The sequence below is a fragment of the Mus caroli genome, chromosome 9, assembly GCF_900094665.2.
Source record: "Mus caroli chromosome 9, CAROLI_EIJ_v1.1, whole genome shotgun sequence".
NCBI lineage: Eukaryota > Metazoa > Chordata > Mammalia > Rodentia > Muridae > Mus > Mus caroli.
The window spans coordinates 114,533,813-114,555,931 of record NC_034578.1 but is presented as its reverse complement, the minus strand read 5'-3'; the positions used below and the strand labels follow the sequence as shown (position 1 = coordinate 114,555,931).

Here is a 22,119-nt window from a genome sequence, read left to right as displayed (position 1 = left end):
GGGGCTGGGGCTGGGGCTGGGGCTGGGGCTGGGGCTGGGGCTGGGGCTGGGCACTACAGAGCCTCAGAACTCATGGAATTTCACGTATCGTTCATCGTAAGAGCCTAGGCCCCGAAGCCTCAGGACACAGGGCTTCTCGCTCAGCACGCCTTCCACCACCAGTGTGGATTCATATAGGATGCTGCTCCTGAGGGAGGGGTAGGTGAGCTTAGGCAGTCCCAGCCAGTACTCAGGCCCCTTGGGCAGTGACCCGCGGGTGGGAAGCAGCTCTTACCTAGGGTTGAAGAACACCTGAAGTGGGCTGGAGGTCGGGGGTGCATTGGTGGCTCGGGCCTCCAGCAGTCCACTGCCTGGGGAGACCCCAAACGCATGATCCTCCCTGGCTGGTTCCTCTTGTCCTGCACCAGGAAGAAAGGATCAGATGAACCTCTTGGGTACACCTCTGGTCCTACCAGCAACCCAAGGCAGGGCAACCAGGAACTGGATGAGAGGCAGGACTCCAGAAGTGTCAGGTGCCACCAGCCCTAGGGCGCCAGTCTACCTGGGCAGGACTCGATGGTCCCTCCTGGGGGTCTTGCTCAGTCCCATCAAGGAACAGCAGCAATGGGAGGGCCCAGCATACCCAACAGCACCGTCCAGTAGCTCAGGCAGCAGCTGAGGTTCATCAGGTAGATCTGCCGTGTGTGCTGCTGGTTCACGAGACAGGTCCCGAAGTCCACCCAGCTGGTGGAGAGCTGCGGCGCTGGCAGGGTCACAAAGGCCCGCAGGGGCACCTCCTGGGAGCCCAAGCCCGTGACTCAGTGAAGGGTGAGGCAACCTTGCCCACTGGGGTGGTGTTCTGAGACACGGGGACCCCACCTCCCCCTAGTACGGATACTTCTGAACAGAGCTGGGACAGCAGGGAGTTGGCACTGCCACCAAAGCCGGAGGGGCAGGTGGACTCTGCGGCCCCTCTCGGGTGGAGCTGTGTGCTCGGCTCCCCGTCAATAGGTCAGTCAGCCATCTGACCTCCTTCCTTGTCTCCTTCCTCCTAGGGGGTCCAAGGCACACTCCTCCACACTCTAGATCCTGAGCCAAGTGGTCAGAGGCTCCACAGGAGCCCACAAGTCATTCAGGCACTACCACGGGCAACTTCTTTTGGGCCCCGGATGCTGCCTGGGGTTTCCGGCTACAGGGCTCCACTCCTTTGCTCTACTCCTGGTCTTCCTGGCATCTCACAGGGTCTACCCTTCACCTCCTTACCTGCATCCCCAGCCAGACACTCTGATTCCCTCAATGCTGCTCAGTGTGGGTGGCACCCAAAGCCCTACAGGGAGCTACCCGCCACATCCCCCCCCCTCCACCCCGCCCCGCTTCCTCGGGTGCTCACCGTGCCTACCAATGAGGCCACACTCTAGGTCTCTCCATTTTCACTCAGTTAAACAGGAAGCAGGCTTTGCCTGTCACCTCTTCTGGGGAGCCCCCCCCCCCCCCCGGATTTCCCCCTCCAGTCCTTCACCCTCTGGGCATGGCGCCATCTTCCTCCCCAGGTGGCGGGGAATGAGAGTAGCAGGGTCAGCCTAGAACATGCCTGAACAGTCTGGTTGGTGAAGCCCAGGATCAGGTTCTGTGTGAACACCATCTTTCTCTCTCCGTTCTCGCTCTCCTGAATGTCCACTCCGGGCAACATCTGGTCGGCCGAGAGCTTCTGATAGGACAGCAGTTCCAGGGACAGTGAGAAGGACACATCCACCTGAGCAGATGTGGATGCAGCGTCACTCTAGGTTGCTGAAGGCAAGTGTCCCTCTGGTCCCTCCTACAGCCCCTGTGGGTCCAACCAGGACCTAGCTGTTCAGACCCTAGCTTATGGGGCCCGTGGAGCCCAGCGTGGCTCAACTGCCCAGCTCACGGCTCAGCAGCGCCCCCTCGTGTAGCATTTGGTCCCCACTGCCTGCATACATACACCTGATGTGTGCCTAATACCTGGTCAGCAGAGGTCAGCCTTCCTTATCCCCAGGAGTCTACCAGAGGGGACAGAGTTAGGAAACTGCCTTTTTCACTGAGCACGACCTGAGCCGAGGTTGTGTGTACGTGCCAATGAAAAACTGTTTTTATCCTGAGGACATGAGGGCCCCCTTAGGGTCTGAAACAGGCCATCCAAGGCAGCTGTGGGCAGTTGGGCAACACGACCTGGTCTGCAAATGGTACATAGGAGACCTAAATAAAGGGCTCATGGCCCTGAAGACAGCTCCATGAGGTGGTAGCTCTCAGAATCAGCTGAAGACAGCTCCTGGCGGTGGTAGCTCGGTGGTAGCTCTCAGAATCGGCTGAGGCACTTGCTACATTTTCACAGGGCAAGGGGGCTGGGAGGGGCGTGAGAGCACGTGTTTGTTGCAAGCACTCTGAAGGCTGGTGCTCCCAGGCTTGGAAACCATTGTCCAGGGACAGGAGGAGGTACAGAGGCAGCACAGACAGGTCAGAGGTCACCTTTGGGGTTTGGTTGGTCATCGGGAGTTCAGAGCTCTGGCTGGCAGGAGAGGCAGCTATGATAAAATGTCACTGCCACATGGGACAGGGCATGGTGGCGGTGAATTCAGTTGCACAGGGTATGTTTAGGTCTAGAACTAAAATGTTCAGGTCAGGAGCTGGATGCCCACGTACCATCTGCCTGTGACCACAGAGGCAGGCCCAAGGCTACTATGCGATGCTACTTTTCTTTTCTGGGAGCATCTGGGGTGCCTCCTGAAAAGCTCTAGTGTAAAGCCCCTCTCTTCCCCTTAGCTCTCTTAGTGGGGAGCCCAGGAAGAGTGGTCAAGAGAGCTCCGCCATCTTGTGCAGCTCTGGCTCCCGACCCCCAGAAGCAAGGCCCGGGAAGTCTGCCAGGCGACATATGCAGGCCCTCACTGCACACAGTGCAAAGCGTATCCGCAAGGGCATGGCTGCTCAGTGAGATCATGCAGAAGGTGGGTGTGATGACCCAAGATGTGCAGAGTAAGGCAGGCACTCAGGGTCAACTCCAAAACTCATCAACAGAAGGGGTGAGGGGCTGCAAGGGAGGGGGAAGTGGGCTTTGCAAGGTGGGGGCTGGGGGTGGGTGGGAGAGGGAGGGTCTGCAGCTTGGTTGTCCACCCTGGACAAGACTGTGCTTACTCAGGGAGCCACTATTCAAAGGGTGGTGTGCATGCCCTATGTCTGCAAAGCCTGGGTCCCATCCCTATTTCATGCACCTCAAACCAAAAGCAGGCAGAAGTTCACAGTTAGTGTCAAGGCCCTGGCATCCCCGGGACAACACCACCTTCAAAACTGCAGGCTCCTATGTACCCTGTGCTCTGAGGGACCTACTTACATTCATGGCAGTACAACCGTGGGTGGCCTCAAGCCAGGGCATTAAACTCTGAGCCAAAGGGCACAAGAGAAGGGAGGGGACATGGTGTGAAGTGGAGGTGCCTAGTAGTGTGCACTGGCCTCTGCCAGGCCATCAGTGGTGGGGACATGGGGACACACACCGGAGAGAGTCTGAATGTGTTTATGGGATGCGTGTGGCTGTGTCGAGCATGTGCAGAGGGACTTTGTATGTTGAAAGGGATGTGTCTGAGGGCATGCGCCCACGACTGTTCATTTGTACTTCATGCCCAGATGTGGGCAGGATGTGCCTGTGTGTTGCCTATAGAGGCGGGGGGGGGGGGGGGGGGGGGGGGGAGAGACGCTCCACCCCTGCACTGACCAGCATGTTGTCCTGTGGACGGATCATCAGCCGCTGGCCTGTGGAGGCCGTCCCTTCTTCACACTGATGAGGGGCTCTGCTGTCCCAGCTGGCCCCACCTTGAGAAATGAAGAAGGGCCTGGAGACCCGGGCCCTGAAGTCGTACAGGATTTCAGTGGTGTTGGTCAGTTTCAGATGGCGGGTGGTAATCCGGTCACTCAGCACCTGGAGGTCACAGAGGTGGAGGGGCCGGGGGTGAGTGTGGCTGGCATGGCGCATCACTGTGGCATATCTCTCCCCATTCCTCGGGCCTACCACTCTGGGAATGGGACTCAAGACTTGAAAGGCCTGTGCCCTGGAAGGACCCATGGGCACGTAGGAGGTGCAGTCCTTTGACTGGTTCAGGCTGACGGCATACTCACCCCGCTGCAGGGATTTGGGGGGATGAGGTCGCTGGCCTGGCACCAGAATTCCAAATAGCCACTGCTGTCCAGCTCGACGTGCAGCCTGCCCAGTGACAGGCGCTGCTCAGGACAGCGTCCCCTCCCTCTGCCTGTTTTCTCTGCCTCCCTCCCGCGCCTGTCCTTTGGCTTGGAGAACCACACCACCAGGGAAATAAGTGTCTTCTCTCAAAGAGAACAGGGGCAGGGGAGGGAGGTCCCGTGGGCTTACTGCGCTTGTCTCACGTGGCCATTCAGATCCAGTCTCAGGGGGCTCACAGCAAAGTCCTGGAGGCGTCGCATTCGGCCTGGAATCTGTCTGTCTGTCTGTGGGGCCCAATCCATCAGAGATCACTACTGCTCCCCCGGGTGGAACAAGCGATGGTGCTCCCAGGGGAGAGGAGGTGGCCATGGTCCCCTTGGCCCAGGTGGGAAGGCTCACCTCCTTATCCAAGCTCATGAAGCCCAGGGCATAGCCAGTATACCCCACCTTGTGCATGACCCCTGGGTCGAGCACCGTGGGCTTGAAGGAGATGTAGATGGTCCTGTGGTCTCCAGCTGGGATGACCTGGCAGGAACACAGTAGCCTCGTGTTCACTGGCAGGCCAGGGCAGCTCCACGAGAGGGCTCCTACCCCTCTCGTACTCACCAACTGCTGGGGGCTGATGTGGTATATGTGGCCGGCGGGCACTGCCTCGTGCCTCTGCAGGATGACAGACATGATCTGCTCTTCGCCCCTGGTGCCGCCACTGCAGCTGCCCTGTTGCCAACGAGACCCCACGGCTCACGTGGGCCCAGCGGGCCTGGGCCACACCTCACCACCATGCCCTGTGCGCCTGCTCACCAGTGAGGAGGGGACAGTGTGGCTAGACACTGAGACATTGGAGGGGCATGGAGACCCTGGTGAGCTGGCCTCCGAGGTCTCGGGGTACACAATCTCATTGCCGTCTTGATCTCGCAGCGGGAAGGGTGGCCCATAAAACACAAGCAGCTCCAGCAGCCGGTCTGCCTTCTCTTCTGGGATGTAGGTCTCCCAGTCTAGGCGGATGTCTGGGGCGGCCATGGAGGAGAAAGGAGAGTGGGCGGGCTCCCTCTGGCCCCCATCTCCCTATTCTCCCACACTCATGGTGGAGGGGAGGGGTCCTCGCTATTTTCATGGTGCTGCAGTTTTAGAGAGAAGATCACGGGGATGAGGAGATGGCTCAGTTGGTCAAGTGCTTGCTGTGTGTGATGGCTAGGTTTTGTCAACCTGTCCCAGACTAGAGTTGTTTGGGAAGATGGATGGGACCTCAGTTGAGAAGTTGTCTCCATCGGTCTGGCCCGTGGGCATGTCTATGGAATATTTTCTCCGTTAGTGTTTGAGGTGGGAGGGCTCAGCCCACTACGGTCAAGGTCACCCCTGGGCAGGCGGTTCTGGGTTGTGTAAGAGAAGCAGGCTGGCAGGCAGAGACTCCCCCACGGTCTCTGCTTTGGTTCCTGCCTTCCCTGGATGATGGACCGTAAGCCAAATAAACCTTTTCCTCCTCACGTTGATTCTTCTTTTCCGTGGTGTTTGTCACAGCAACAGAAAGCAAGCTAGGACCCTGTACCCATGAGGACTGGGGTTTGAACCACAGCAGCACGTGGAAGGGCTCGATGTGGCGGCACGCACTTGCCGTCCCAGCTCCGAGGAGGCAGAGATAGACTGACCCTGGGGGGGTTGCTGACCTGCCAGGCTATGCTATCTGCCGAGTCCTGGGACAACGACAGGCCCCATTTCAGCAAGCAAGGTGGATGGCACCTGAGGAGCAACACTGAAGGCTGTCTTCTGGTTCTACCAACGTGGGCAAGCTCATGTGATCACGCCTGAACACACATGTACACGTCCATCTGACATGCATGTGCACATACAGCAAGACATGTAGTCCTTCACAGGCTTATGCCATCTAGCTCAGTTACCTGAAGCCCCACGGTCACATGACCAGTCTTCATGGCCAAATCTCTGGACCTAGGACCTCCTTGCTTCCTACAGCTTCCTGTCCCTTTGGTTTGTCTCTGACAGGTTGGCCCTTCAGGTCCCACAGTCTCCACCTTCTCCACCCCTACCCACCAGCTCTAGTGTGTTTTCCTCCCCTCCCCCAATCAGTCTAACCTGTGTGAGCATCTTCCCAGCAACTTCCTACTTCCCTTTATTCTCTGATCTTTCTGGCCATGGGGCAAAGTTCAACTCTGGGTGAGCCAAAACTTCATGATACTTCTTCTTGATAGCACTGGCTAAGTCCTCTAAGCTGAAGACAGTGCACCTCATTGCTCCCCAAAATCTGGGCTGCCACACTGCCCACTTTCCTGTGCACAACAGAGCCACGTGGTACCTGCTCTCCTCTGACACCTCCTGTGTGGTGCATCCTCCCCAGTGGTGGCCATGACTCATGAATCATCTGCCAGAAGTCCTGCCCAGGTCCTGAACCTGTCTGTAATCCTGCTCCCATCTGTTCTCACCTAGGATACCCCACCAGGCACAGTGCCCTCTCTGTCCTCTGTCTGTACCCCACCTAGGTGCTTTCTAACAGCTCAAAAAGCTTGTTCAGACTTTGCACACCATGCAAAAGCTTCCCTCAGCCAGACTGCCTCCTGAGCTGGTGCCATAACTCCTCTGGAAAAGCAGGATGCTGGACTAATTATCCAATCTCCTCCTCGTGTCTCAATCAGCATGGTCTTTCTGGATCTACAAAGTCAGGTGTGGGTGCTGGCACTGGGGGATGCCTCAGGATACACCCAAAGCCCTTGGCCTTGTCTCTCCTGCCTGTTACCTAGTGTCTGCTTCTTAGCAGGGTGGCCAGGGACCTCCATATTCTGAGCTTGGAGGACTAGAACAGTGTGGAGAGATCTTGAGTGGAGAGGAGACCACGAGGGAGAATGGAAGTCAGAGAGAACGCCCAGAGGATAGCTGGGCTCATGACACAGGTCTGTGGTCCCAGCTACTTGGGAAGAGGAGGCGGAAGGATCCCAAGTTCAAATCTGCCCTGAGTGAGATCAAGGGCAGCATTGGCAACTTAGTAAGACCATGTCACTAAAGGAGAGAGAGAACGTCGGGGAGATTACCATGGGCCGAACTCTGATCTAGCATGGGTGACACCCTCAGCTGACTCCCTACAACAACACAACCAACCGTAAAACTCCACCGACAAGGATTTTCAAAAGCTTAGCCTCCTGTTTACCAAAACCACACATGACAGGAGAGGACAGACTCCTGATAATTGACCTCTGCCCTCCACACTCCTCTATCACACATGACCCTCTTCACACACAAATAAACAAACTTAATTTTAAAACTTAAAAACAAGTAAACAAACAAAAATTCACACCAAAGTGTTGACGAGTCGGTGACACTAAGAGATAACCAGGGGAGCAGTGTTCATATGAGGCAAGGGGAGTCCTAAGAGTGACAGCTTTAAGGGGCCAACGAGGGACAGCCTAGGTGGGGACCAGAGAAGATGCTTGTAAGTCCATCTAATAAAGCAGCTGAAAATACAACACACGACTGTTGTGAACTCCAGGAGGGCCTGATTTCAAGACACGGTAGCCATGAAGACAGAAATAGCTTCAGAAATATGCGGATTCCACAAGGAGCAGATCCCAGCGCCCCGCTCCTCACCTCTGGCCGTGCCTTCCTCGGAATGACCCAGATTGTTTAAACCTCTGGCTTCTGAGTTGTCCATAAACTCTTCCTTAAATCACCAAATGCCCCGCCCTGCCCTAACCACCTCTGGCTTTACTCAGATGCAGCCCAAATGCCCTCCACAATGAAGTCCAGAGGCTCCTCAACGGCCCCCAGCGCCAGGTCATGCTGCTATCAGGATGGAATCCCCACCCCCACCCCGGGGTGGCATAAAACCCTTTGTCCTGTTCTCTCAGTATCCCGGGCCCCTTGCCTAGCAGCTGATGTGTGTGTAGCTCAGATAGTGTTGGTCCAAGGAGTGAGAAGAGAGTCCCTTGGAAGTGTCTGTCCCTGGGGACAGTGTGACCCTGGTGACAGAGTTAAGCAAGGATGAGTTCCATCCTCTAGGAGGGAAACACCTCTCTTTCAACCCTGGCCTGGCAGAGATGTCACCTTTCTATTCTGGTTTGTCTCAAGAGCACAGGCCACTTGGACTCCTTGAGTCCTGTCCATGGCTCTCAGCTCTCTCGAGGCACAGCCTCTCCCTACCAGACACATCCCCTTGACCATCACATGAGCAAACTCACCGCAGTGACTGGAGTTATACAGACGGAGAGATCTGGTGACTGTGTCTCCTCCAGAGATCTGGGTCCCAAACCTGGAGGCAAAGGGCAGCCTTAGCTAGCACACTCCTTACAGACTTGGTCACCTTGGGAGGCGGGGATGCTGTGTGGAACTTAGGCCAGAGAGTATCAGCTCTCTGTCCTTGTCCCAGTACCAGTAAGACCCAGGGCTTCAGAGTGTTGGACAAGAGGTCACATCACCCCTCTGCGCTGCCGTTCTGCCTGGCTGGGGTCGTCAGGCAAATCCTAGTTTATCTGTGTCAGCCCTGGGGTCTGGTGCTGCCTTGGCTCACCCTCTGCCCACCCACACCTGCCAAAGTTCAGAGACACACAGATGTCAGCCATGCCCCCTGAGGCTACTCTTCTCCAAGATGGAGAACCAGGAGCTGTCAGCAGGCAGCCTAAATTGGCAGCTAGTGGGTTCTGGTGTCTGTGTGTGTGTGTGTGCGTGTGTGTGTGGTCAGTCATTGGGGATCAGAGACCAGGGCTGAGGCTGGGCACCTGGTGATAGGCTCCTTCTGGAATGGGGCCACACTGTAGCACGTATTCCTCAAGGAGCTGATAGGGCAGCCCACCACGGCCATGTATACTGGGATGACAGTGACCGGCAGGTCTCCCACCTGCAAGCACACCAGTTCTTTGTGAGTGAGAGCCACTGCATTCCTGTCAGGCAAGGCTTCCACTTGTCCAACTAGCCTAGGGTCCCCAGGACTCAGTTCCTGCTGACTAGGCTCCCTCACTGCCCAGCACCCAGGTTAGGCACCCTCAGCCTGGGCTACTTCACCCATAGCTCCTGGCTGCCCTTTCTTCCCATCACAGCCCTGCTGTCTCTACTGATCTACTAGCCTCAGGGCCTCTGCCCTCCTAGGGTCTCTTTATTCAAATTTCTCTATCTTTTAGTTTCTTAAAGACTGTCTATGTGAATAGACCGGCTAACAAATGATGAAATGCAGAGATCTGGGTCAGGGTGAGGAGCCTGGGTAGCTGTTTACCGCCTTGTTACTCTAGACTGTTCTTCCCAGCCTGCCCTGTACAGCATGGAGATCCAGAAGGCTCTGCTACACAGGGGGACCCTCCTGTCTGAAGCATCCCAGCCTTGACCTTGGAAGTGGTGGAGGATGTGAGTGGGCAGCACCCGGCAGCAGCTATGCCTGGAGAGGCTTCGGGCCACAGCCGGCAGGGAGGAGACTAGGAACGGTGTGCCGGCACGCATGTCCTTACCACACAGAGGAGCTCATCCCAGTACTCGCCCCACATGTTGGCACAGCCTGTGATGTCAATACACAGCTCCTGGTAGGCTCCCAGCATGCCTTGGGAGATGTGGGGAAGGAAGGCGGCTCCCTTCCTGTGAGATAACATGCTCTCCACAAAGTCTGAGGAGGACAGAATGTGGAGGGTCAGGACACTGGACTGAGAGTGAGGGGCGAAATCCCCAAGGGTTAGTAAGAGAGCCACTGTGCAACCACTCCTCAGTCAGGCGGCCTGCTTGCCCATGGTCTTGTACCGCCTCTGAAATCAAGCTGCTGTCAGCCCAAACCAAAACCATGTCCTATATACATACCTCAGGCCCCGGCAGGGGAAAGCCTTGGCCATCTTGGGGATTTTGCTGAGGAATGCACTGAGAGGGAGTCTCTGGTCGCCCCTCCCTCCTTGGCAGGCACTGGCCCACATCGTCAGAAGGCCATGTCAAACCTGGCTCTGCCCGTGGCGTGGGCCCGACACTTGCCACGCCGGTGCCGCTTACCCAGCCTTTCCTTCTTGGCCACCTGCTCCTGGATGCGTGCTGTCTTCAGCAGGGCAGGAGGCACGTCAGGGCTTCACACACAGAGAGAGGACAGTATGGAGGTGGTCAGTTCCTCCCACACCCCAAGCCATAGCCTGTGGCAGCCTTCTGAGCCACACAATGGCCCAGTGAGGATATCCCACAGTGTGTAGCCTGGGAAATGCCCCAGGGAGATGCTGAGACTTACACGCTGGTCTTCTTGCACAGGCTTTCCTGGGAGCTCCCAAAGTACTCCAGTGTGAGGGTGAACGGGGTCTGTATTGGGGAGCAGTTTGCCAGGATGATATGGCGAATCACGGGCGTCCTCAGTGGCACCTTCGAGCCGAAGTCCAAGCGCAGCTCCTCCTGTGTAGTGCTGGTGGTGCTGCTGTCCCACACCACGGATGCTATGTTACCCACCACCCTTGCTCCCGTTCAGAGAGCTACCTGGGTGCGGTGGGGGAGTAGTCCTGGAACCCAACTTAATTCTTGATTCCCTCCTCATGGAGCGCCAGACCCCAGGACTGAGCTTCGCGCCAATCCACGGTGCCAGAGGCATACTCAGGCTGTTCAAATCGCCCCAGTTGCGTGAAAAAGGAATGCTTCCTGGTTGCTGGGCCTCATGTGGGAAAACCTGCAGAGGATCCCTACCATCTCCTGCCTCGCAGGAGTGTGTGTATGGCTGGGGTGGAAAGGTTTCTGTAGAGATGGTGAGCCCTTTGACAACTTGGGAGCCTTCTCTCTGCTGTGGGAGTCCGCTTGGGAGGAGCAGGGGCTGGTACCATTGTGCAGTGCCGGCCCTCCACATGGCTGCACCTACCCTGGACTCACCTTCCGTCAGATTCCACTACGGATATGGAGATGGTCACCTGTAGTCCCAGAGGCTTCCCAGAGATGCCCAGGACCAGCGGCTTCTCCATGCCAGACACGTGACAAGGGAGAACCAAATTGGTCAGCTCTTCCTGCAGGAAGGTGATCTACAGGTTGGCTTCGAGGCTGGGGCCTCAGAAGATGAGCCACAGGTAATTCAACATGAAGGCTTTGCCTTCTGCCTGACGATGATCCTCCAGAGCCTGCAGTGAGCCATCCTGCCAGCCCAGACAAGTCCCTTAGAGGCTGGCGAATATACATGGATATATGTGCCTGCCCTATATATCTGTATATATCCACAGGAAGGTATAATGGTTAATCTTTGTTGTCAACTTTGATGGTGTTTAGAATTGCTATGGAAACAGACGGCTTAGCATGCCTGTGAAGGAGACAGTGTTAACCGGGATGGGAAGATCCATCTGAAATTGTGGGCATTCCGTGCCATAGGAGAAAGTCCCAGGATAACTGTAAAGAACCGAGCTGACTGCCGGTGTCCATCCCTTCCTGCTTCCTGCTTGCAGGAGTGATGTGGCATGGCTAGGCTTCCCCGCCATGACACTCTGCAACCTCAAACTGTGGACAGCGTGATCAACCTCTCCTTCCTTGAGCTGCTTTGGTCAGGATGGTGAGAGCAGTAACTAAAGCGGGAGAGTCCGCAGAGGGGCTTCCAGAGACGGGGCAGAGAGCAGTGCGTGCTCTTTGACGGGCAGCACTAGGCTTGGCCTATGTGTTGGGCACCCAGGTACCCAGGCTCAGCTGTGTGAGAAGGACCATTGGCCCTGCGTCTGCCATCGAGGAGTGAGGGGTTGGGCCTTTAAGTCCCTGAAAGCTGGCACCTGACCTCCACATGCAGCGGCATGTGCTCACACACTCTTGCACACACATCCACAACAACCAACCAAACAAAACAATAAAAAGAAAAGGAAAGAAAAAAAGAAACTCTTTGTTTTTAAGAAGTTGAGGATGCTTTTCTTCCCAGAAAATATGAAAAGATTTTGCCAGCAACACCCAAGCGAGTATGTCCCACTGTGATGGCATCCCTCTGAGATACTGCAGGGAGAATCAGAGCCCCTCCTAGGAAGATGCTAGCCACCTCTTAGCCTCTCTCTGTAGCATCGAGAACAGTGCCTCCCTTGAACAATGGCTTTTCCCTGGGGACAGCTGGACAACTGGGCTATCTGAGGTCACAGAGGGTTGCCTAGAGAAAAGCAGAGGAAGTGACAGCATGGTCGGTATGTCTTGGGGCACATCGGAGCCTCCACTGGGCTCTCTAGCCTTGTGGCCGAAGACAGTGGGTCCAGCGTTAAATGGCCTGCCCACTCATGAAGAGCAGGAGCAGGGTGTATGGTTGGCCTCCCAGGGAGCGTGGGAACCGCTGGGTAGACAGGGTGCCTCCCTGACACTAGACACACCCAGGTCGCCTCGCTCACCTCTGTGTGGGTCGTCAACTCCAAGGTGAGTTGGAGCTCTTCACTGGGGCCCAGCAGGCCCTGTGTGGGGGAGACTGTCATTGTGCACAAATCTGCTTGAGGTCCCAGGAGCTGCAAGACACAGGATGGGATTATTGTTTCATGAAGCTACCAGATGGAACAGGGTCTACACAGACTGCTAACCCAGTTGGCTGGACAGGGTTGAGAGTTGCAAGAAACAACAACAACAACAACAACAACCCAGAGCCTTCTCTCCTCCCCAAGCCTGGGTGGGCTTCACTGTCCACCATGGAGTTTCCTGAACAAACTGGGCAACCCACAGTGCTGGACAGCAGAAGGCAAGCCACCTTTGAGGTCTCTCTCATGGTGCTCAGAGTGAGCTCCAGTGTCAACCACAGGGACATTGCCGTGACCAGGCTCCCAACAACTGCGTGGACCAGCTGTGGACTGTGCTGGCTGGGAGGTCCCAGCTGTGTTCGCCAGGGAACCAGAATTTCTTAAGGACGGGGCCATGAAAGGTCAGGCATGATGAACTGTTCCTTAAGGAGCCACACGTTGCTGTGAACAGTGAAGAGAGCAGCAGGCTCTGGGAAGGAGGAAGGGAGGCTGAACGTTTATTCTGGAAGATGGCCATTCAGAGGGAGGGGCTGCACACATCTCGGTCACCTTTCCCCAGTGGAACCGGGTGGGCAGGAGTGTGCCATTGACCAGCGTGGTCCTTGACTTTGTGGACACGCCCAGGTAGAGGTTGCTGAACTCCAAGTGGCTGCTCTTCAGGTACACGTGAGGCTGCTGCACCTCAGCATACACGGGAAGGTAGCTGAAACACAGGAAATCATACAGCACGTGGATCAGAAAGGGAAAAAACAAAACAAAACCCAAACTCTCCCAATTTATAAAATGATGGCACGAGGGTGTCTTTGCAGGAAGTCTTGAGGAATCTGTTAATATAATAATAAAAAAACAAAACAAACAAGCAAAAGCCAAACCAAGCCAAATCACCACAACCAACAACCAAACAGTTATGGGTAGTGTGCACATTTACAAGCCCAGAGGCAGAGACAGGTGGATCACTGTGAGTTCACAGCCAGCTGGTATGTGGGGGAGTTTCAGGCCAGCTGGGGCTGCACAGTGAGACCCTGCCCCCAGGAAACCAAAAGCAACAAAAACCAAGCATAACTCTTAAAACCAACTTTGTCACAGCTGCAGCAAACCTACAAGGTTGTTAGTCAAACATAACCATATTCTTATACTTTGACATGAGCATGTAGAAATACAATGTTTAAGTTTTAGATCACAAGTTGAAACATAAGAAATTTTAAGGATACTCTGGGCTTGTTTCAGAATGGTTGCTCACTTCTTCTTGTTCCTAATCAAAGGAAAAAATTATTCTTCTGTCATTACTACAAGAATCGAGGCTCTCCTGTCCTAGTTAGCTTTAACTGTCAATTGGACATGGCCTCGTCACCTGCGAAGGGACTCTCAGTTGAGGGATTGTCCAGATCAGATTGGCCCTGTAGATGGGTGTCGGGGTGAGGATTGTCTGAACTGTAACTGAAGCAGGAGGGCTCTGCCCACTGTGGGCAGCACCATTCCCTAAGCAGGTGGTCCTGAGCTGTATACAACATGTTAGCTGGGCATGAGCCTGAGAGGGAGCCAGTCAAGTTCCTCCATGGTTCCTGCTGCTAGTTCCTACCCAGACTTCCCTTAGCCATGATGCACTATGACCTGGAAGTACAAGCAAGAGAAATCCTTTCTGTAAGCTGCTTTTGGTCAAGAGTGTTGGTGTGTGTGTGTTTTGTTTTCACAACAACAGAATGTGAACTACAAGAGCTCCCAAAAGTCTTGAGTCTTATCCCAATCCACATTCAGCCCACAGAATTTGCTGACGCTATTGAGTGTTCCTTCCATGACTGGCTCCAACTGCCTTCTGCTTCAGGGACACTGGCCTGTTTTCTATTTTGACTCTCCCTGGGATTTGTGTGGCACTCGGTGCCACATCCTCAGTTTACTGATGGACGTAAAGAGGTTTGCTTTTGTTTGCTCTCCCCCTCCCCCCTTGTCATGAGGCAGGAGCTTGATGGTCAAGTGCTCTGTGTGTCTAGATGGCTGGGGGTGCTTTGTAGTATGATTAACATTTATGGTGAGCTGATGGAGTAAGCAAAGGAGATTGTTCTAGAGAGTCCAGATGGGCCTGTCAATAATCTCAGAGGCCTTAAAACCAAGAACCTGGGCTTGCCTGGCCAGCTATACTCAGGCAAGAAATCATACATACATACATACATACATACATTCATGCATGCATACATACAGTTTGTATATTATATAACATAGAGTATATATATACTATATAGTATGTATCTTTGACAGTGCTTAAATTCATGAAATTTCTGTTTCAACTGTCTGAGTGCTGGTATTACAGGCATGCACTATGTCTGGCTGAAGCATAGTCTCATGTGTGTGTGTGTGTGTGTGTGTGTGTGTGTGTGTAGGCCTGAGATGAGTGTAAATGTTGGGTGTCCTCCTGAGATGCCATCTACCTTATTTTTTGAGACAGAGTCCAGCTAAGCTGGTGAGACAGTGAGACCTGGGGCTCTGCCTGTCTCTGCCTCCCCAGCGCTGGGGCTACACACGTGCACTGCTGTGGGCACTGGGGTTACACATGTGCACTGCTGTGGGCACTGGGGTTACACACGCGCGCTGCTGTGCTTGGCTTCTTATGTGGACACTGGGGTTACACACTCGCGCTGCTATGCTCCGCTTCTTATGTGGGTGCTGGATCCAAATTCCAGTGTGCATGCTTTCACAGCAAGTACTTCGTTAACTTACCAATCTCCCCAAACCCCAAAATTGTATTTTAATAAATATATTGTTGTTCTATTTCTCTGGTGGAGTCTGGACTGACACGATACTATAAAAAACCCAATCTATAAGTAGATATAAAAGATGGAATAGATTTATTTTTTCCCTGTAACTCATTTATCTAACCTAACAGAGAACTACAAGAGCCAGTAATTGATTCTGTGTTGCTGGGCCTGGTGTGCACCTCCCAGAAACTGGCAGAATTAGAAAGGAAATGGACAGTTCAACCAGAATGGGCTGGAGACCTCAATTGCTTACTTTTAAGAAGGAACTGAACTCCACTTAATGTTCGGTTGTGGGTGTCGGGAGGAAGGAGTGTGTGGGGGGGGTCAGAGGGGTCAAAGATGCCAGGGGAACACAGAATCAACTAAGCAGGGCTCACAGGGGTTTGGAGACTGAAGGGACAGACAACCATGGAGCCTGCGTGGGTCTGAGCTAGGTCCTTGCGCATGTGTTGTGGTTGCATAGTTGTTGTTCTTGCTGGACCCTAACAGTGGGAGTGGGGAGTGTCTCTGACTCTTCTGTCAGATCGTGGGCCTCTTTCCCTTCTGCTTGGTTGCCTTGTCCTGCCTAGAGAGGAGGGTGTCTTATTGTAACTTGGTATGCCGTGTTCAGTGGACATCCCTGGGAGGACTGCTGCTTTCTGAAGGGAAATGTAGGAGGAATGGATCTGGGGGGGAGGGGAGGGATGAGGGGCACTGGGAGGAGTGGAACATACTGGGGGATGTAACATATGAGAGAAGAAAGAAAAAGAGTGAGCAGAACTAAGATGGACAATGACATGGAAGGCTTGAACACCTTACACCCCAGCCAGACTAAAGACACACACATACAACACTTCACCCAACACAGGTGTAGTGGGAAATTAGCAGAGCCAGTGTCCCTGGCACGAATTCCTGAGTGATGGCACCTGGGCTCTGAAGCAGCCTTTTGTAAACAGTCAATGATCGACTGCTATCTGAGGTTTATGGGGCTGATTTTTCTGTCTTGTATGGCTGAGAATGGCTTGGGCTCCTTCAGACAAGTCCCAGATCAGAGAAGAGGTTTTGGTAGTCGGAAATTGACTTTCTAACAGTGCCTTTGTGTGACAATAACGAGGCTTCTGCAAAGTGGTTTGAAGTTAAGTTCATCAGAGCTGACCCCCTGTGTGGGTCCGAGTTCCTGGGAATGATGCTTGCAGACGAGAGACAGGAGGTGCTGGGGTTCCAGCCCAAGGGAGAAACAATGCAGGCTGGGGCCAAAGCTGGGGTTCCCTAACTCCTGGAAACCAGATGCCACTGGGAACCCTGAGGCCAGGAGTGGCCGGGAGGGGCGGGAGGGGCGGGAGGATCTGGTTTAGCTCAGGGGTAAGTGTCTGTCAGGAGCACAGAGGGACCTTAGGCTGCTTGGATCTGATGAGGGCTTCATTCCATGGTGGTTCTTGTCCAAACTGTTTATTGGTAGTGGAAAATGAATGCCTATGACCTACTCAGGGTGGACCAGAGATTAAATACCTTTTGCAGGAAGGAATGTTCAGGAAGGGCAGCTTATTGGCCCAAACCCTCTGCCAGCCCATCTAGAAAACTTATTAGCATGGAGAACTCTGTGCTCTGTGCTACAGTCCTCATGTGGGGTGCTGTGGTCACATGCTCCAGGTCAGGAAGCAGGTCGGAAATAGGTGAAACACCATGAGAATTTGCTGGCGTTTCTGAATCTGCTCCACCTTCCCAGTGTTTGTCTGGGAACGCTGTTCCACTCACCCCACACCCCTGCTGCTATCAAAAGCCGCAGCGCATCCTGCAGTGTCTCTCTTTCTGATCATATTTTCAACCACTCTGTGGCTTGGCTTCTCTTGATAGTATTATTAAAGTAGAAAAATGTTTAACTTTGTAAGGTTCAACATACAAAGTTCTCTCCTCCTGTGGGTGTTCTGAGCTATGCCAGATGATCAGAAAGATTAAAAACACTGCCGGCGCCACCACCACCATTTTATAAAACACATTAAAAGTGTTGGTGATTATTTTGTGCCCGTTCTCTGTGATCTGGGGTGTCTCCAGTTTCCCATTCTTCCTCTTACTAGGAAACAGCCCATGGAAGCCAGAAGACAGCCAGCCTGGCCTGCTACCCTGGAGCTGGAGTTACTGGCGACTGTAAGTCGCCTGGCCTGGATGCTGGTAATCAACTCTGGTCATGTGGGAGAACAGCAAGAACTCGTAACCCTGAGCCATTTCTCCAGCCCCCTGTGTCTGTAGTTTTAAATTCAGAAACATCTCTAGATAAGCACATAGTTGTACAAACTATAAATGTAGTTTGGAAAGCGTCTGCTGCTGTCCTCCCCTGTGGCACCACCCCGCCATCCTCCCCTGTGCCACCACCCAGCCGTCCTCCCCTGTGCCACCACCCAACTGTCCTCCCCTGTGGCACCACCCTGCTGTACCTCCCAGACCCGTTCTCCACTTCCAGCTCCAGGACTGTCTGCAGCCGCTGACACTGGGAGGCCTCAAGGGTGATGGTCACTCTGCACTCCCCCAGAGGGAGAAGCTGGCCGCAGAAAGGCTCGATGTCGAAGGGGGACACCTGAGGCCGATGCAGAGGGAACAGTGAAGATTCGAGGCTGATGCGAGGGAACTGAGGTGCTGCAGGTTACCTAGGCCTGACCAGGGTCACCCCCAAGCTGCCCCTGGGGCTCACAGGCATGAGGCCAAGGAGAAAACAAGCAAGCGTGGGGCCACAGCTGGGTGAGAATGTCAGGAAAAAGACAACAAAACCTGAGTGTTCAGGCAAGGGGATAGGCAAGGCAGAGGTTGCCGCTCCCTGGCACAGATTTAAGAGGTGGGAGCCAGAAGAAGGTGACTAGGGTGGGAGAGGGAGGCTGAGAAGACCAAAGAGGAACAGGAGGGGAGCTTGGGTGCTCTGGAGGAGGTGCCCTGTGCAGTCCCAGGCTAACCTCAGACAGCTTCAGCGGATACTCCTTGTATCAGTCCTGGTATTCTCTCCCCCACCCCCACCCCCACTCCTCCTCATACAAAAGAGAGAAAGCAGACAGACTATGAGAAACGACAAAGACAGTATCCCACAGTGTCTGCTCTGGGAAGGGACCTCTATCCCAGCCCCTACCCCTGATGACATGGGTACCTGTAGGGCTGAGAAGCCTTGGGTCCCAAGAGGGCCACATTGGTTAATGGAATGTCACTGGAGGGCCACACCAGAAAGGACATTTGCTCTCCCTTCCGTGAGACCAGGACAATGGGCATGAGGACCACACTGCCTGGAGGTGCCTCTCGATCAGGATTGACCCCACCCTAGCATCATCGGAGAAGTTCTGACCCCTCTGTCTCAGAGCGCTATAAATGCAGGCATGTGCCACCATGTTGTGTGTGTGTCTGTGTGTGTGTGTGTGTGTGTGTGTGCGCGTGCTTTGCTGTGGATTGAAAGCAACTAACAGCTCACATCCCCAAACTTGAGTTTTCTTTGTAGAGCCCTCAGGTTTGAGCTGCCAGCTGCCACCAGGTGGCAGGCACTTGAACTGCAACACTTTCCAGGAGAGCCTGCAGAGGTGGCTGTGGCTCCTTCCTGGTTGAATAGCCTGGTTGAATTCTGGACAAAGGCTGATTCTAAGGAGAACCTCCACACCACCCTCTTCTGCATCCAGTATTTGAAAAGAGGGAACAGGAAACACTGGTGGAATTGGGGGCTGGGGGATGAATTCCACCCTAGAGACTGCTGCCTCAGGGCAAGGATCCCAGTTCAGACAAGCGCCAAGGGTAAGTGTCCCATGGGGAACTGCAGGGTCCCACTTACATCCTCATTTCTCTCTGCCAGGCAGACTGGGCTCTCCTTCAAATGCCACACGGCAGAGAGCTGGCTGACATTCCGAATCTGGATGGAGATGGAAGCCTTCTTTCCCAGGCGAAGCAGACCAAACTGAAGGGCTGGGACATCAATGGCCACAGCAGGTCCCTGGAACGCCAGAGGGGCGTGACACTGCCTGACCGGGAAGTGACTGGGTCCTAACCTCTCCAGGCATTACCAGCTGCCTGGTTCCCACCCACCCACCCACAGCACCTTAAATGAGGCCTCGATGTGGAGTACCACCGGGTACGGTGAGTCTTTGATTTCACACTCCAGGTCCTGGCTGGTTGGGCCAGGCACCCCACCCGTTAGGTTTAACTCAAAATCTCCGACCTCGTTGGGCTCTGGAGAGGAAGAGGACATCGAGGCAGAGATCAGAGGTGAGATGATTTCCTTCCAGGCCAAGGCTGGATTTGACTGCAGGACATCCAGGGTCTTGTACGGGCACCCTTGCATCCAGCCCTAGGCAGGCCACACCCTCCTGCAGGTGAGCTACCTATCACCCCAGTGTAGGGCTCCACTTCGATGATGTGGCAGTGGCTGATCCTTTCCCACATGTATCTGATGGGTGACTTGCTGTTGTTCCACATCTGAAAGACACACGCAAGTCCAGGCTGCCTGGGCACTGCCCTTCCATATCAAAGCAGAACTTGCTGGAATACAGTGGGACCACAGGCTCCCAAGGGATCATACGATGCTCTGCTGGCTGCTGACCATCTGAAGCCCCAGGCCTCCCTCCCAAGAGGCGCCTTTCCCTCGTGATGTAGGCATTCAGTACCATATCCTGCTGAAGGCCCAGGAAAGAGTTCCACAGCCCTGACTTCAGAAGATTCTGGAACACTGATAAAATAAGTCAGACGAGCCTGGCCCGGGAGTGTGAACCACCATAGGCACCGGCGGGGGGCGGGGGGGGGTCCCTTGAACAGGACTGGGCTCCGTGCTGTGACCTATTGAACTCTATCTGCACTATACCTATACCTAACTCCAGCATCGCTTGGACCAGCCGAAGCTGGAAGAGGATGCCTCACCTTAAAATCTTTCTTCACGGTGATGCCAATGTAGTTCTCCCCAGGGATGATGAGGGCGTACGGCTCTAAAAGGACCTGGAAGGGTTCCGCCAAGCCTTTCACCTCGATTTCCAGGACGATCATCTCATCCACTGAGTAGGAGTAGTCCCCCAGGTTCTCCAACCCTGAGCTGAACAGAACCCACTATGAACTGGAACTGAGCATGGCCTGGCCTCTCTCTATCCCACTTGTTTGGTCTTTGTGGACAGAAAGTGCTCCGGTACCCCCCAACCCCCAAGCACACAGTCATGTGACAAAGTCTACACGGTGACAGTGCAAAGTGACAGCAGATCAGCTGAGAGCCTGAGGCACAGGCCTGCTACCTCCAGAGATCAGAGCATGTCCTCAGACTGGGCCCTGGGCACCGTGCCCTTTGGTGACCCACCTCTAGCCAGTGCAGCATGCAGACCTCCCCAGAGCACCTCAGGAGCAACCAGACGGGCTGCCCAGGGGTAGCAGCGAGTCTCCCTTACCTAGGCTCACCCCCTGCTCACCTCAAGGGCTCGGGGACAGCTTCTAGAACCATTTGCAGTACACTGTGGAAACACTTGAGCTGCAAGAGAAACGCGGCATGATAACCAGACCTGCCTTCCCAGACAGGCTGCCTGCCTGCAGCGACCTAGGTCCTGAGCCAGGGTGACAGAGGACTCTGAAAGACAGGCTATTTCCCAGCGGTCCTCTCTCCATCTTAGGAGAATGGGATCCCTGCCAGAGCAGCAAAGAAAGCCCCAGCCCCCAAGTCGGATATTGGCTTCCATGAGCATCCTTGCTTGGTGTGTTTAAGGTGCCACCCTTTCCTGTGTAGCCATGCCCCTCTCAGGCTCGGAATGGCTAAAACCAGAGCCCTGGTCCAGCCCGGTGGCAGGCCAGCGTTTGGTCGGGAGCTCATGCCTTGCTCCGTAGGGGCTGCGGAGGGATGGCGGAGAGGAGATGGTTATGGGCTTTGATGTAGCTGAACTGTGAAAGTCACTGGGGCTGAGGGACAAGCACAAGGCTGTCTTGGGGGCAGGGGGGGAAACATGTGGCCAGAACCAGGAAACAAGCTGCCAAGTCCTGCACACCAGACTAACATTGCAGCCCATGTGCCTCTCCAGGCCCAGCTGTAGTTTCAGGATCTTTCAGGAACATAGATGGGGGTTGGGGGAGGACACACACACACACACACACAGCCCACAACCCCTGTCACTGACTAAGGAATGACCTTGTAAGGTGAAAAACTCAGGATGAACTCATGGTCTGAGTGGGACTCGAGGATGCCCTTCTCGGGGATGATGGAGAAGGCTGTCTCCCTGTCAGGGTAGCATTTGATGCTGTCTGAGCTGTGCGTCTCTCCAGGCATCAGAGGCTGCAGGTTGGGCTTCATGATCTGCCAGTGGAAGGCCAGCTCCACGTGTCTGTGGGGGCAACCATGGGGGGAGCAACCGTTCAGTGGGCTGTGGGTTCAAGGCCTCGTCTCTCCCTCAAGGCCCTCCCATTAGATGGATGATCAGTCTGCTCTATTCTGGACAAGAATTGACCAGATCAGGCTTCAAGATTTTCCCACAGAGGAGCTGAGGGTGACTTAGGTAAAGACAGCAAGGGAGTCCAAAGTGGAGACCCCCTACCCGCCACCACAGCAGCTGGAGACTGAAACCACAATGAGTCAGAGGACGTGGGCAATGAGAGATGTCATACTCTAATTGTTACACTAGAGGAGTTCCAGGCATCCCAGGATATTAGGATTGTTCTCTAAGGTGTTCCCCGCCACCTGAGCTGTTTCTGGTTTCCCTACCACACTCTCACCTCTGCCTCCAGCCATGGCCTGCTGGGATGATAGCTGTATTCACAGAGACTACTAGCTAGGAACAGGGACAGTGCCAGCTCTATAGCACCAGGAAGGACAGGACTCAAGGCATGCGGCTGGGGTGGTGGGGCG

The 22,119-nt window shown here is 54.5% G+C and overlaps 1 protein-coding gene across 5 annotated transcripts in view; it reads right to left on the bottom strand.

Annotated features, from left to right (window-relative positions):
- Positions 1-38: 38 nt before the first annotated feature.
- Positions 39-22,119, bottom strand: part of Dlec1 (DLEC1 cilia and flagella associated protein) — a 43,441-nt gene continuing 21,360 nt past the window's right edge. For 2 of the 5 annotated variants that reach the window (XM_021173107.2, XM_021173109.2), the window contains exons 13-37: positions 21,406-21,598; positions 20,699-20,757; positions 20,166-20,334; positions 19,634-19,727; positions 19,351-19,481; positions 19,087-19,245; positions 17,723-17,862; positions 13,111-13,264; positions 12,445-12,555; positions 10,976-11,106; positions 10,353-10,532; positions 10,127-10,197; positions 9,604-9,755; positions 8,884-9,002; positions 8,347-8,417; positions 4,967-5,172; positions 4,772-4,882; positions 4,565-4,690; positions 4,355-4,449; positions 4,105-4,189; positions 3,704-3,907; positions 1,571-1,732; positions 623-776; positions 275-398; positions 39-187 (exon numbers count right to left, since the gene is read on the bottom strand). In XM_021173107.2, the coding sequence (XP_021028766.1) occupies positions 64-187; positions 275-398; positions 623-776; positions 1,571-1,732; positions 3,704-3,907; positions 4,105-4,189; positions 4,355-4,449; positions 4,565-4,690; positions 4,772-4,882; positions 4,967-5,172; positions 8,347-8,417; positions 8,884-9,002; positions 9,604-9,755; positions 10,127-10,197; positions 10,353-10,532; positions 10,976-11,106; positions 12,445-12,555; positions 13,111-13,264; positions 17,723-17,862; positions 19,087-19,245; positions 19,351-19,481; positions 19,634-19,727; positions 20,166-20,334; positions 20,699-20,757; positions 21,406-21,598 (3,325 nt within the window). In that variant the 3' untranslated portion in view covers positions 39-63. Of the gene's footprint in view, positions 188-274; positions 399-622; positions 777-1,570; positions 1,733-3,643; positions 3,908-4,104; positions 4,190-4,354; positions 4,450-4,564; positions 4,691-4,771; positions 4,883-4,966; positions 5,173-8,346; positions 8,418-8,883; positions 9,003-9,603; positions 9,756-10,126; positions 10,198-10,352; positions 10,533-10,975; positions 11,107-12,444; positions 12,556-13,110; positions 13,265-17,722; positions 17,863-19,086; positions 19,246-19,350; positions 19,482-19,633; positions 19,728-20,165; positions 20,335-20,698; positions 20,758-21,405; positions 21,599-22,119 lie in introns of those variants that run through there. The other 3 variants (XM_021173108.2, XM_029482037.1, XM_029482038.1) reach the window with 3 other exon arrangements.